The 12,761-nt window shown below is 48.8% G+C and overlaps 3 protein-coding genes across 3 annotated transcripts; all 3 read right to left on the bottom strand.

Moving 5' to 3' along the window:
* Positions 1-437: 437 nt before the first annotated feature.
* MYCFIDRAFT_190289 (uncharacterized protein) lies at positions 438-2,268 on the bottom strand (the record flags this gene model as incomplete). The annotated part of the gene is made up of 3 exons (XM_007931897.1): positions 438-481; positions 641-2,067; positions 2,228-2,268. The coding sequence occupies 3 exons, from the start codon at positions 2,266-2,268 to the stop codon at positions 438-440; spliced, it is 1,512 nt and encodes a 503-aa protein (XP_007930088.1).
* A 622-nt stretch (positions 2,269-2,890) lies between these two features.
* MYCFIDRAFT_97143 (uncharacterized protein) lies at positions 2,891-4,584 on the bottom strand (the record flags this gene model as incomplete). The annotated part of the gene is made up of 2 exons (XM_007931896.1): positions 2,891-4,438; positions 4,489-4,584. Coding segments are annotated over 2 exons (1,644 nt in total), but the record flags the coding sequence as incomplete, so codon positions are not given.
* Positions 4,585-6,648: 2,064 nt separating this feature from the next.
* MYCFIDRAFT_101876 (uncharacterized protein) lies at positions 6,649-8,130 on the bottom strand (the record flags this gene model as incomplete). Its single annotated transcript, XM_007931895.1, has 2 exons — positions 6,649-6,917; positions 7,878-8,130. Coding segments are annotated over 2 exons (522 nt in total), but the record flags the coding sequence as incomplete, so codon positions are not given.
* Between the last annotated feature and the right edge of the window lie 4,631 nt (positions 8,131-12,761).

The raw sequence follows: 12,761 nt of genomic DNA, 5'->3' as shown, positions 1-12,761 counted from the left end.
CTGCCGAGGAGCATGACAAGCAGTCGGCTCCTTGGAACCCTGAGCGCGTGCCTGCGCTGCCGCCATACACAGCGTATGCCGGTAGCCTTTCTGCTTATAATGGCCGCAGATGTAGGTGATGTCGGGCAGATAGTGACACATGGCGGACGAAAATTTGATTTTGGTGTCGCGACGCAAATTCTCAAGGAGTAAGTAAGGATGGCTGAATAGCAAACTTTGCTCCATTGTGTGGAAATTGCTTGGGGGTTCTGGTGATGTCTGTGAGTTTCAGTGAATATAGCTTGCTAGCAAGTTATGCCTTTTCTTACATGCCGTGACGGTCTTCTCCTGTGAGTTCAGGAAAACTGATTGCAGGCTCATCTCCATTGAATGGTTTACTTCATTCTTCTTAATGACCATTTCTGTCACCCTAATCCCCATGCTTTTGTTCATGCAATCTAAGTACCTTCTAATCCCAAACACCTCTGCTGAACGCTCAAATCTGATAACGAGGTTAAATCTAGTTGTATGAGATGCTCTACTTGCGCTTGATACGCCTTTGCTGCGTGAAAACAGCGATCGCGAAGCAGACTCCGGCACAGACGATGCTTTGCACTGGTAGTCATCAGTCATTGTTCGGTTGCTGAAGCATGAGACTTACAATTGACTTGATGCAATCCATAGACATAAGCAGGCATAATCAGCTCTCGTATCCTATCACTTGCGTTCTGCACGTAGCTGATATCAGAAAGAGCCTTCCGCATGATCTCCGCTCCATTCTGCACTCCGGACAAAGCGTGAGCAAGACCAGTTCTGAGACTGGTTTGGTAGACAGCGGCTCCTGCACTGGCGCCAGCAATTGCGCCGAGGTTGAAGAAAAGGTACAGGCCAGATGCGGTGAGGGCCATGTCTTCTTCCCGAACTCCTGCCGCAAGACCAACGAAGACTGAGCTTGATACCATGCCTGAAGCCAGTCCGCCTGGGAGTGTAGCCAGTGAGCCAAACACGGAGGTATCTCCATTCCAAGTGAAGTAGCAAAGGCACATGCAGAGCACTGCAAAGAGCGGCGATATGACCGTCATCGGCTTGTAGAGGCCTGTCTTTTTGATGAAGTAGCCCGATATGAGACCTCCGATGGTGTTTCCTGCAAACGCCGGGACAAGATAAGCGCCGGCCTGTGCGGAGTTGGCTTTCTTCGTAGCCTGGAAGTATAGTGGCACCACGCTCATCAATGAGAACTGTAGCAAAACCTGCAAGAAGGCAATGAGGTAATTTGTGATGACGGCATACTCAAGTAGAAGGCGGAGCGGGAAGATGGGCTCTACCACTACATTCGCGGTCACGACGAAGCCGAGGAGCGATACAACACCTGCAATAGCCGTGATGTAGATGGGCTGGGAGCGCCAGGGATACCTCTGACCACCAGTGTCGAGAATGAAGCAGGCACAGAAGATCAGAGTGCATAGGAAAATCGAGCCCAAGAAGTCAATTCTGCTCAACTTCTGCCATTGTGTCAGGCCTGAAGTTGGTCGGCGTGGCAAGTGCAACCTCTTCTGCACAAGTAGCATGGCTGCGATTGTAGGAGGCAATTGGATGATGAAAGCCCATCTCCAGCCAAAAGCGTAGGTCAACGCGCCTCCAATCACGCCACCACAACTGCGACCAGTCGTTTGCAGAATGTTGACGTAGCTTCGCAGGGTCGCGATCTCGTGCAAGGGCACCAAATCGGCGATGATGATCGATACCATCGAAGTCATGCCGGCAGAGCCACAGCCTTGAACTGCTCGCCAAACGATGATTTCCAACAGTGTGCGACCAATTCCGGTTCCTAGCGTGCCCAGGGCGAAGAGAACATATGAAGCCTGGAGACAAGCTTTCCGTCCATAGACATCTGCCAGCTTGCCATACAGCGGTTGAGCGACGCACTGTGCGAGAATGAAAGATGAAAGGATCCAAGATCCATTTTCCAGGTCCCCGAAGGTTGAAGCGACTTGGCCATACGTGGCGAGAACCAAGCTGGCGTCGACGTTGGCGAGGAAGACACCAAGAAGCATACAGGAGATGGTCGCGTAGATTCCCGTCGAAGCACTTTCGGATTTCAATTCGTTCTTCGCGAGCTCGAGGTCTGCATCGTCAGGAGGGAGATCGCCAGCGCCGATTTCTCTCTGCACAAGAAGCAACTTAGCATCACACACTCGCTCAAGTAAGTATCCATCAACTCACGCTAATGGTGCGGTATAGCAATGGCCGTGCATCGGCACCAGGTAAGAGCGGTGCATTCTCATCCATAATGGTCTCAATTTCCTCCTCGTCCAGCGTCCTTATTGAAGATCGACTAGACTCTTCAATCGCTTCAGCCGGCGCCATAATGAAATGAATCGACCGTAAGAGTCAGTAGCAGTGAGGGCAAAGAAAATATGAAGTAGGGTCCAAAGAAAGCTAAGGTAGAATATATCAGCACGGCCGAATCACATTCACGAGGCTCGGCAAGGGTACCACGCTTGCAGCGCCGACTGCGGCGTACACCGCGATCGTGCAGCTTACCGCGAACCATATCGAGAGCTGCGGCATTTTAAGCTGCTGTGCCCACAAGCAATGATCGGGTGTGCAGAGATGACCAGAAAGACATGTCTTGACGAAGAATGGACTTCTGGACAATTGCAAAGACGAGATTATCATTCATCGATACCATGTGAATGTCGTTGCAATTTTGTCGCCGAGATCGTGAGCATGATGGTGCGTCAGCGAAGCTGCATACATGTATCCTTGGGGGCGACAGTCTGACAGGATCGACAAGCTCAAGAGCATATTCTAATGCACGTCACATGGCGCCTCAAGTCCACCAACTCCAGTGGCCTGTGTAGTCGAACGTCTTTTGCTTGCCGTAGTCCGGGGCGCTTACGTCCTCGACGTCGCCAGTCCATGCAGTGACTTCTTGTGGTCCTTCCTCGCCGACAAGATGACCAAGCGGACACGACGAGAAGCCGACCTTGCTTTGCCCATCATAGAAAGCATCGTACCGGGAGCTCAAGGCGTCTTTCAAAGTTTTGACGTGGCCATTCGGGTGCAATGTCTCCCAAGGTCTTCTGCAAGAGTGTGCTTTGCACGACTTCGTCACCATGAGCAGCGAGTCGAGGCGGTCAACGACATGCTTAAAGGGACGACCGGCAAGGCTATAACGCTCTGCAAGTCGGGCGAAGTCCGGGTCTAGGAGGTTCTCGATCTGGTCGGGGTCGCGATTGAGGTCGTAGTATTGCTTATCCCCAGTGCACCAGACAACGTATAGCAGATTGTACCCATCGCCAATCAATCGCAAAGCCTTGTACGTATTGTTTCGAGCGACGATGGGTGGCCCACCGGTGCGAAAAGTAGAATTACCCAGCTTGCCGTATTTCCCCTCTGGAAGGGCTTGACCCCAGAACTCAACATTCACATGTTCTCCAACGTCTGGGTCTCTTAGCTCTTCTTCGGTCAGCGGTATTGGACTGCCGTCTAGGTCACGTGACTCACGTCGATCGCTACCAGCAAGCTTGAGGATAGTCGGTGTGAGATCCGTGTGCGAGGATACGACCCCTGCGACATGACGAATCGGGACTCCTGGTCCACGAATGGCCAGGGGAATATGAATGTCCGTTTCAAAGGGACATTCCTTCCCTGGAGGCAGTCGATGGTGACTGATGTGGTAGCCGTTGTCGGTGGTGTAAATTACATAGGTGTTGTCCAGCAAACCCTTTGCTTCGAGTTTACTGACAATCCCTTCCACCATTTCATCGACAGCCTGCAATGCCCTTATTCTTCCTCGCTGGAATTCGTCGTTATACTCGATCACGGTGTCATTTAATCGCTCAAGCTGCTTTGTCCAACCGACGCCGGAAGCCCGGGAAGGATTGAAGTTGGCAGTACGTGGGATCTTGTAATCCTTGAAAAGGTGTTGATGCCGAGCCGCGGATAATGGAATTGACATTTGCCTTCCTTTTCTCGGGTCGGCGTCGGCGTGCGGTGCGATGGGAGCCACTCCGATGAAGAATGGATTTGCGTGCTGAGATGCCTCTTCTAAAAAGCCATATGCCTTTTCGGCGATCACATCGGGCGAGTATAGACCTTCATAGCTGACGGGAGGCTCGAAGTTCCGGCTCATGTAGGACCCATAGTAGGAGTATGTATATGGATCAAGAAGGAAGTCGGATCCATTGAAGCCGTTGACGGGAGGGTCGTTGTAGTTGTCCACATTGTGTGAGTTGAATAATTTCCCAGTATAATAAGTGTTGTAGCCCAGCTGCTGCAGGAATACTGGAAGCCAATTGTCATTGAGGCCCTCTCGTACGAACTTTGGGTAGCCGCCATATGGGGGGAACAAGTCCGTCACATTGGTCCTGTGTGCAGTCAAGCCTGTCCAGATGTTCACTCGACTGGGGCAGCAAATCGATACCGTGCAGTAATGGTGGTCGAAAAGAGTACCCTGGGAGGCGTTAACAAATCTATCATTCCAAAACTTCTCGTCTCTCGGACCTCCTGAATAATATGTTTATGGAGCAACGGCATGTAGTCCAATGAGTCCATATGCAAGTCCTGATCATCGGTTAAGATAAACACAAAGTTTGGTTGCTTTGCTGCTGCCACGATCCCGGTCCAGGCTGCTAATACTGCCAAAGCGGCCAGTTTTTCCGTCCAACCCATATCGACAATTCCGAATTGCTGGAGGCTTTGCACACCCAGCGTCCCCTTTATTCCAGACTCTTAAGGAGGACCTGATTTCGGAAACGAATAATCTCGTGCTGTTGTTGCGTACGACATCGGCCAGAGATTGCAGGGATCTGGGCACGCAATGCGGTCACTGCCGTTAATGAATTCCCGGTCGTTCAACCTTTGCTCGCCTCCGGTGGCCAGATATGGCAAACGTTTTGCATAGTGTGTAGTTTTAAATCAAGCGGAGAGTGAAAGATTCACCTTAATGAAGTCAAAGTCAAGAGGTGAAATTCGAGCTCGGACCAGTTCTGCCTAAGGCAGCAAATTCTAGGGCCGCCCTGTAAGGCTGTGAGAATAGACATAGTATCAATTTGAAAAGGCAACCTTTCGGTATAACTTCAAAAATTAGAAAACGATGTGATAAATAGCCATAGAAATACAAACCACTGCCCCAACCCCGAAAATTAACAAACATTCTCTCGCAGCTAAGCACCACCTTCATTCGGCCTGTTTGGACGCGGTGGCAAAGGAGGACTCTTCGCCCCAGACGGTCGACCAAAGCCATCCATCATACCACCGACCTTACGCGGCACTCCTCGAGACCACCTTGGTACTCCTCTCCAAGATCCCCCAACAGCAGGACCCTGCACGACCTCCGTTGGCATCTGAGCAACCTCATCAGGAATGCCATTGCGACAGTCCTCGAAAGTCGTGCCAGATCCTTGTAGGTGATCGTTTGACGAACTCGGGCTGTTGGAACTTGCTCCTCCTCCGTTCCTGAGCGAGCCATCTTCACCGACTTTCTTTCGAACACCTCCACCCTGCTGGTAGCTACCAAGTGCGCCGTCGGGACGGTGATGTCCATGGACGGTTCTGAACCCGGGACTGGTTGGTCCCGAGCCTGAACTCATCTTGCCTTGGGACAAGGGTGGACTTGCGAGGCCGTGATCTCCAGAAGGAAAGCTTCCTGGCCAGATTCGCATCGTCTCCTGGGATACACCAGAGGGGCTTCCAAGACCATTTGCGGCAGTGGGAGGATGATTTCCCAATGGGTTTGTTACATGTGGCTCGGAAGTGTCATCATCGACGGCACTGCCTGCTCTGCTCATGGGATTGCGAACTTCCTGTGACGCGCTGGCTGCGATTTGCTTGCCGCTGAGTGCATCTGCGGCCGCCTTCACCGTCGCCATAGTGGTCTCCATGTCATCGCGCTCTTTCTCAAGACGCTCGACCTCCGACTCCAAATGCTTTGAGTTCGCTTTCTCAGCATCAAGAGCTTTGAGCAGATCCATTGCGTCGGTGTGAGTTCTGCTGGCTTTATTTTCCATCGCAAGTAGTCGTTCCTGCAAGCTTGAGATCTGAGTCGTCAACTGCTCGCGCTCTTTCTCCCGTTCCTGTTCATCCGCACTCGACTTCTCTAGCATAGCCTGCTTTTCAGCCTCGAGAGCCACAATAGCGGTCTTCTTTTCTTCCAATGCCGTCCAGCCCTCTTTTGTCCTCAATTGAGCAACCCTTGCCCTTTCATCTTCCAGTCTTTTCCGTAGATCGGCAGCCGAAGCCTGCATGATTTTGTACTGGCCTTTCTCGGCATCAAGTTGTTTCTGTAACTCGTCCCTCTCAAACTTGATAGCTTTGATCTGCTGATCGACAGACTGATAAGTCGTGCCTTGCAATAGACGCTCAGAGACCAGCCCGTCTCGTTCAAGCTTATGTTCTTCTATTTGCTTGTTTGCCGTGTCCAAGCGATCGTTGGTCTCTTCAATATCGCGTTTCAGGCCCTCGATGATATGGTCTCGGTCGAGCAAGTTCGCTTTTGCAGTCTCAAAGTCCCTCTTGGCTTGTTCGTGGTCGTATTTCACTGCAAGAATCAGCCCACGTCATTTCTAACACGAGTTTCAACTGTCGAGTCTTGCCTTTCTCCCGGAATTCCTCAATTGCGCCACCCATATTCTGAGCCAGCACTTGAGCTGACTGGGGACTAGACCCTTGAGCAGCAGCTTGAATCGCTAGACCGTAACGTGGGCTTTGGTGGGTCACGTCTGCACCCTGCTGACAGAGAACTCTAACACAAGTCTCGTTGCCCTTGAGTGCAGCCATTATTAGCGCTGTATCGCCAGCCGTGTTCTTTGCATTGATGTCGGCATTTTCCTTGAGCAATAGCTCCACACATTCAGTCGGCATGCGGGTAGCAGCATTGATCAAAGGCGTTGATTTATCGCTTCCTCCAGTCACATTCACGCGGATGCCTTCGGCTTTCAGGAGCAACTTCAAGATTCCAGGTTCAGCTCGTTGCGTCGCGGCCGTTATGGGGTTGCTAAGCACACCCCCTCCACGATTCGGGTCCGCGCCATGCTTGAGAAGGACCTCAACAACAGCTTCGCGGTCGTGATCACAGGCCGCCTGCAATGCTGTGACGCTGTAGAACTTTAGCTCTTGGTCATCCTCCGCTTCTTTGTTCACTTCTGCGCCATGAGCCAGCAGAAATTCGACAATGTCCGTGTGCCCTTCGCTGGCGGCAAGCTGGAGCGAGTAGCCACGAGGACCATCAATCTTAGCGTTCTTCTCAAGGAGCGCCTTCAGCAGCTCGATGTTACCCATGCTAGCTGCAGCATTCAAGGGATTCCCAAAGTCCGCAGGCGGTCCCACATCGATATGCTCCAGCAAATTCGGCCGATCTGCGTTTGTGTTTGCGCTGGCGCCACATGTCTCCAGCAGCCAAATGGCAGTGGCATTCTTCTTCAAGATGGCAGACTCGTACAGTGAGAAGTCTAGGATGTCCGGATGTATGTTCTGTTGCGTGAAGGCCCAGATCTTTTCGAGAACGTCCATACGCTCTTCCCTGGCCACGCAAGCGAGGTAGAAAGGGACACCCAACCCAATTTCCGCGTGGTCCTGTCGGTCGGTGTCGTTGATGGTGTAGTCCAGCAGTGCGCTCACGGAAGACCAATTTTTCTCCTGCGCTGCGGAAAGTATTGCATCTCCAAGCGTGTTGTTGGTATACACATGCTGGAAGTTTAGTAGAATGCGCAGGCTCTCGAGCCGGCCTCCGTACGAAGCCCTGATCAAGGCTTGATCCAGCAGCTTCACGTTCCGCAGCCACTTTTCTCTTCCAGTCTCAAGAATATCTCGAAACAGACTTGGCTCGGAGATACCTGCAGCCAGGGAGATAGGCGATTCAAACCTGGTGTAGTCGAAGTCGAACCGAACCTTACCATTCATAATCTGCTTCACGGCATCCACAGTTCCAGAAAGGATTGCGGCGTTGATCACCGGACCGTATTTCTCGCTGATAGCGTTAACACAGGCCCCGCGTTCAATGAGCCTACTCATGACGTTGCAATGGCCTCGCAGTGCAGCGAAGTGCAGAGCGGTGCCCACATTGCCGTGACCGGCTTCAATGTTAGCTCGAGCTCTGATTAGAGTCTCAACAACGTCGGCGTGATTGTTGTACGCAGCAACGTGAAGCTAGAGATGTCAGCAAACGCAACGTTATATCGCCAGTATGGGGACCTACTGCAGTCATGCCAGCTTCGTTGATCCATGACAAGGCCGCGTCGCCATTTCTGCTAAGCAGAGTTGAGACGACCTCCTTCGCTCCTATACCAGCCGCAACATGCAATGCAGACATGCCAACGACGTGGAGGTCTCTCAAATCCGAGGTCAAAGCCTTGAAGTCTTTTAGCCATTCGTTCCTGAGATCTGAGTGAAGTCCCCAAAAGTTTGGATCGTCTTCATACAGCTCCTGTGCTGCATCTGGTGGCGCTTCGCTCAGATGTCGGAAAAGATACTTCACGGGATAGAAAGAGGATTCCTCAGAGGGCAGACTCTCAGCCCGAGGGCCGTCTTCCAGATCATCATCTTCGTTGACGACCTCCATGACCTTATTATCCTGAGAAAGCCTGGCGGTGGTAGTCAAAGTCCTTTGTAACGATGCAGATGCTTTTCCCGATCCATTGCTCAAAGCAGGATCGTAAGCTGATTTGATATGTTGGAAACATCTCAAAGCCATTAGACCGTGGAAGCGCTTCTTCAGAGCCGACTCTTCATGACACAGCATTACCAAGTTCTCTTGGAACTGGGCGCTCCCAAAGACGATTCTGTCCTTGTGCTCATTCCAGTCCCCTCGTCGGAGCAACGGAGCGCATCTTGCAATAAGGTCTTCTAAGCGCTCGATATCCTCAATTTGAGTAAGCACCGCCAAGTCGGCCAGCGTCGGCGGTTCATAACAGATTGTTACAGCCTGGAGCAATTCCTCGAGTTCCAGTCTCGCTTCCCCATCTCTTGCAAGGATCTGGACAAAGTTAGCATAGCTAGGAGCACTCGAGTGGAAGGCGGATTGGGTGACTCGGATACGTACAGTATTCCAGGCGTCGTCAACCATCTGATGAATGCTGTAAAGTCCAATCTCTCTCAGTCGTTTCCTGATTGCCAGATCACTGCTATCAGGCGGCATAGCGGCAAGCAGTTTGCAGAGCACGTCAATCCATTTTTCGTCCGCTGAACGACTTTCCAGGGAATTGCGAATATAGTAAGCGAGATCTGGACTGTACTTCTTGGAAGATCTCAATTGCAACACTGCGTCTTTGGCGTACTTTTGTCGAAGAGCCTTAACAAACTACTCTAACACTACTTTCCGCACTATAGAACGCCGTAGCTACGCTATAAAGAAAGAGACTATAATTTAATACGAAATCTATAGGCGAATCGGCTCGAGATCGACGATAGACCTAGCCTAGCGCCGCGGCGCGCTTTACGCTCCCTCTATTAATACCCTTACTTACTAAGGGTAGGAGCGGCAGTTCGGGTTAGTAGGAGCTAGGTACCTAACCCTCCTAACTTCCCTTTTCGCGGTATAAGGACGTAGGAGGTTCCGACTACTCTTACGGTAGCTGCTACGCCTATAACTACGGTTAATATCGAGACGGTTCCCTACTCTACCTCTTAATAGCTACGTTACGGTACTAGAGCCTATAGTATCGAAGGACCGGGAATCTTCGAACGACCCGCCGCCTATAGCCTAGTAGGATTGTACTCTTCCCGAATTAAAGGAAGATAGATACTACCTAGTTTATATAGCATATACGCCATTAGCCTTCTCTATATAGCCGACGGCTACGGCCTCTTCTACGGTTATTGTTACTGTTCCTATTATTAGTACTATTGTTTTAGTAGGAACCTTAGTTTCCTCCGCGGGCACTACGGTTGCCGCGGTTAGTACTAGTTAGTTAGATCCTCGATTCTAGTCGTTGTTAGAGCTAGGTAGCTCGTTTAGCTGTTTCTACCTCGACTATAAATTAAATACGTATTAGGTTAGCCTATTTAAATACGCGGCGACGGTCCAATTCGAGGATAAGCTCCTATCTAAGCTTTAGGCGTATCTCTAAGATCTATATAGAATTAGTCTTAGCCGGAAGGTTATCCTCGAGGGTCTTTAAATAGGCCTCGAATAAACGAGCCGATTAATTAGTCTTCTGTTTAGCTCGAAGATATAGGTCCTAAGCATATTATTGCCTTAGTATAGGGTTTCTAAGGGTGTCTAATATAATAGTTTTATAGGTTTACTACTAAATAGCGGTCTAATTATCGAGGGAATTAAAATAGTTATCCTAGGTGCGCTTTAGGTCTCTATTAATGTACTGTGTAGTATAGACGACTAAGGAATAGTTATCTAGCAGCGCTCTTGGTATATTACGCTAGTTAAGCTCGCAGTTACGAATATAGTCGTTATATTGTTTCCGACTAGAGCTATCGAACACGGTGCAATCCTTAAGTTTAGCATCCTTCTTTTGAATAGTTAGTAAGGAAGGCCCTGCTGTTAGTTTGGTTGTCGGGGCTTCCTAAAGGCGGCGAAGTTCGAGGAGGTCGTCCTTTAGCTATTATTCTTAGCGTAGGGCAGTAAGCCTATTTTAAGTAGCCTCTTAAAGTCTCCCTACTAGTTAATAACTAAAGGCTAGTTAGCTATATCGACGATTAACAATATTGTTAAGAATGTCGTCGATGGGCAATTCTAGGTCGTTACCTAGAATTATAGGTTCTTTAGCAGACTTAGTAGTAGGCTCTTCGGTAGGAGGCACTTTAGTAGGTGCTTTAGTAGGCACTTTAGTAGGCACTGTGCTACTAGCGTTGTTATTGCTAGCGCTACTAGCGGTAGCACGGTTGTTGCTTCGTAATAAGCCGGCTATTATAAGGGGCGATACTAATAATATATTATTAGCCCCTAAGATACGGATATAGCGGAATTAGTAGATATCGGTCTAGTACGATTGACTCGGTATAATAGGCCGTATAGAAGGCCTTGCTTAATGATTAGTACGGTTGTTTAATAGAATAGTACGTATAGGTCCTATTCTTCGGGCGTAATATAGTTAGATTAGTCTTGTTCGTAGCTATATTGCTAAAAGCTTAAAATAAGAACTATCTAGCTACTACCCTTAAAGGGTAGATCGAATACTATATAAGAAGGGTCTGTTAGTAGGTAGATAGGGTAGTAGTAGGTATAGGTAGTATTCGATAAGAAGCTAGAAGGAGAGGGAGGAAGGCAGGCAAGTTAGCCTACTACTAAGCGCTAAGCCCTACCTAAGGCATCGAGACCCTAGCTTCACTCGAGCCCGGTTATATACCAATTACGTATAACCTCTTTAGTCCTAACAAGCTACCTCCTAAAACCGCCTTCTTTCTACTCTTCGGAGGATATAGCCGCTCGTAGTATACAGAACGCGCTTAAAAAGCTAGACGACGTTCCTATAGACTTAAAGTCCTTATATAGTATTAGATTCTTTTAGGAAGACGGCCTTATCTACTACGTCGACCTAGTTTTACTTTACTTTTAGTTATATATTCCTTTTGCCCTTACTTACGAAATCTTTAAGATAGCGTATAACCTAAGGCATTACGCGGGGTTCTAGCGTACGCTCGATCGGGTTAACGCTAGTTTCTACGTTAGAAACTATCGTCGGCATTTAGAACGATATATCGATTAGTGTAATATATATAAGGCGAACTAATCGACTCGGTATAAGCCTTACGGCTAGCTTAACCTAATAGACTCGAAGTATCGACTACCTATAGACGTCTAAACGGTAGATTAGATCGTAGGACTCCTACCTACTAACGAAGGTTTCGATACGCTCCTTATAGTTACCTATAAGAAATCTAAGCGAGTTTTGCTTCTTTTCGGGAAATATTAGTAGACTATAGAAACGTAGGCAGCCTAGTACCTTACGGCTATCTAAGAGCGATCTTAGCGAGTCGCTAAAGTCTTTATCTGCGATCGAGATCCTAAATAGCTATCTAAATTCTTTACTATAATAATAAAGCTACTAGGTATATCAATCCTCGCCTCTATAGCCTACTATCTATAGATAGACGGCTAGTCTAAGCGTATAAATTAGACCGTTAAGATCGCTATACGGTATTTTGTTACGGTAAATCTAGATATATAGTAGATAGACGTCCTTCCCTCCCTTATATCCTATCTCGGGAGTGTTAAGAATACGAGCACTAGCGTCTCGTCCGATAAGATACTTTTCGGGTTTAATTTAAATACCGACGCTTTTATCGGGCTTCGAGAACTATAGCTAAAGGATTACGCAACGCTACGATAGCAATTTCGTAACGTAGCCGAAGAATCGATAGCCTTCGTAGTAGTAGATATAAAATACCGCTACGACGCTAAGCATTAGTATATGTTTTTTACGGATAGATAGATTAGTTAGATAAGACTATCCCTAATATTATAAAAGCCTACGTAGGTCGCGCCGATAGTAAAGCGACTCTAGTCCGACGATACTAAAGAGGAATAGCTACGGCGAGATACGTAGCCTATAAGACGCTAGCTACTAAGAGGAGGTAGAAGGCCGAACTACGCGGAAGATAGCGACCCTAAGTCTATTAAGAGGGTTACCTAACCCGACGCCTAGGAAGTATAGATAGGTTAGTCGGCTACCGATATAGACCCGAACTAGCTAAGTCTACTAGTAAGCAAAAATACTACGTTAGGCAAATCGATTAGCTCTAACGTATATCGCTCCTACGATAACGAGAATTACGACGCCTAGAAACAGACTAAGACCTTAGGTCTACTAACCGTATCTAAC

The sequence above is a fragment of the Pseudocercospora fijiensis genome (genome assembly GCF_000340215.1).
Source record: "Pseudocercospora fijiensis CIRAD86 unplaced genomic scaffold MYCFIscaffold_8, whole genome shotgun sequence".
In the NCBI taxonomy this organism is placed as follows: domain Eukaryota; kingdom Fungi; phylum Ascomycota; class Dothideomycetes; order Mycosphaerellales; family Mycosphaerellaceae; genus Pseudocercospora; species Pseudocercospora fijiensis.
This window is presented reverse-complemented; position numbering and strand designations above follow the sequence as displayed.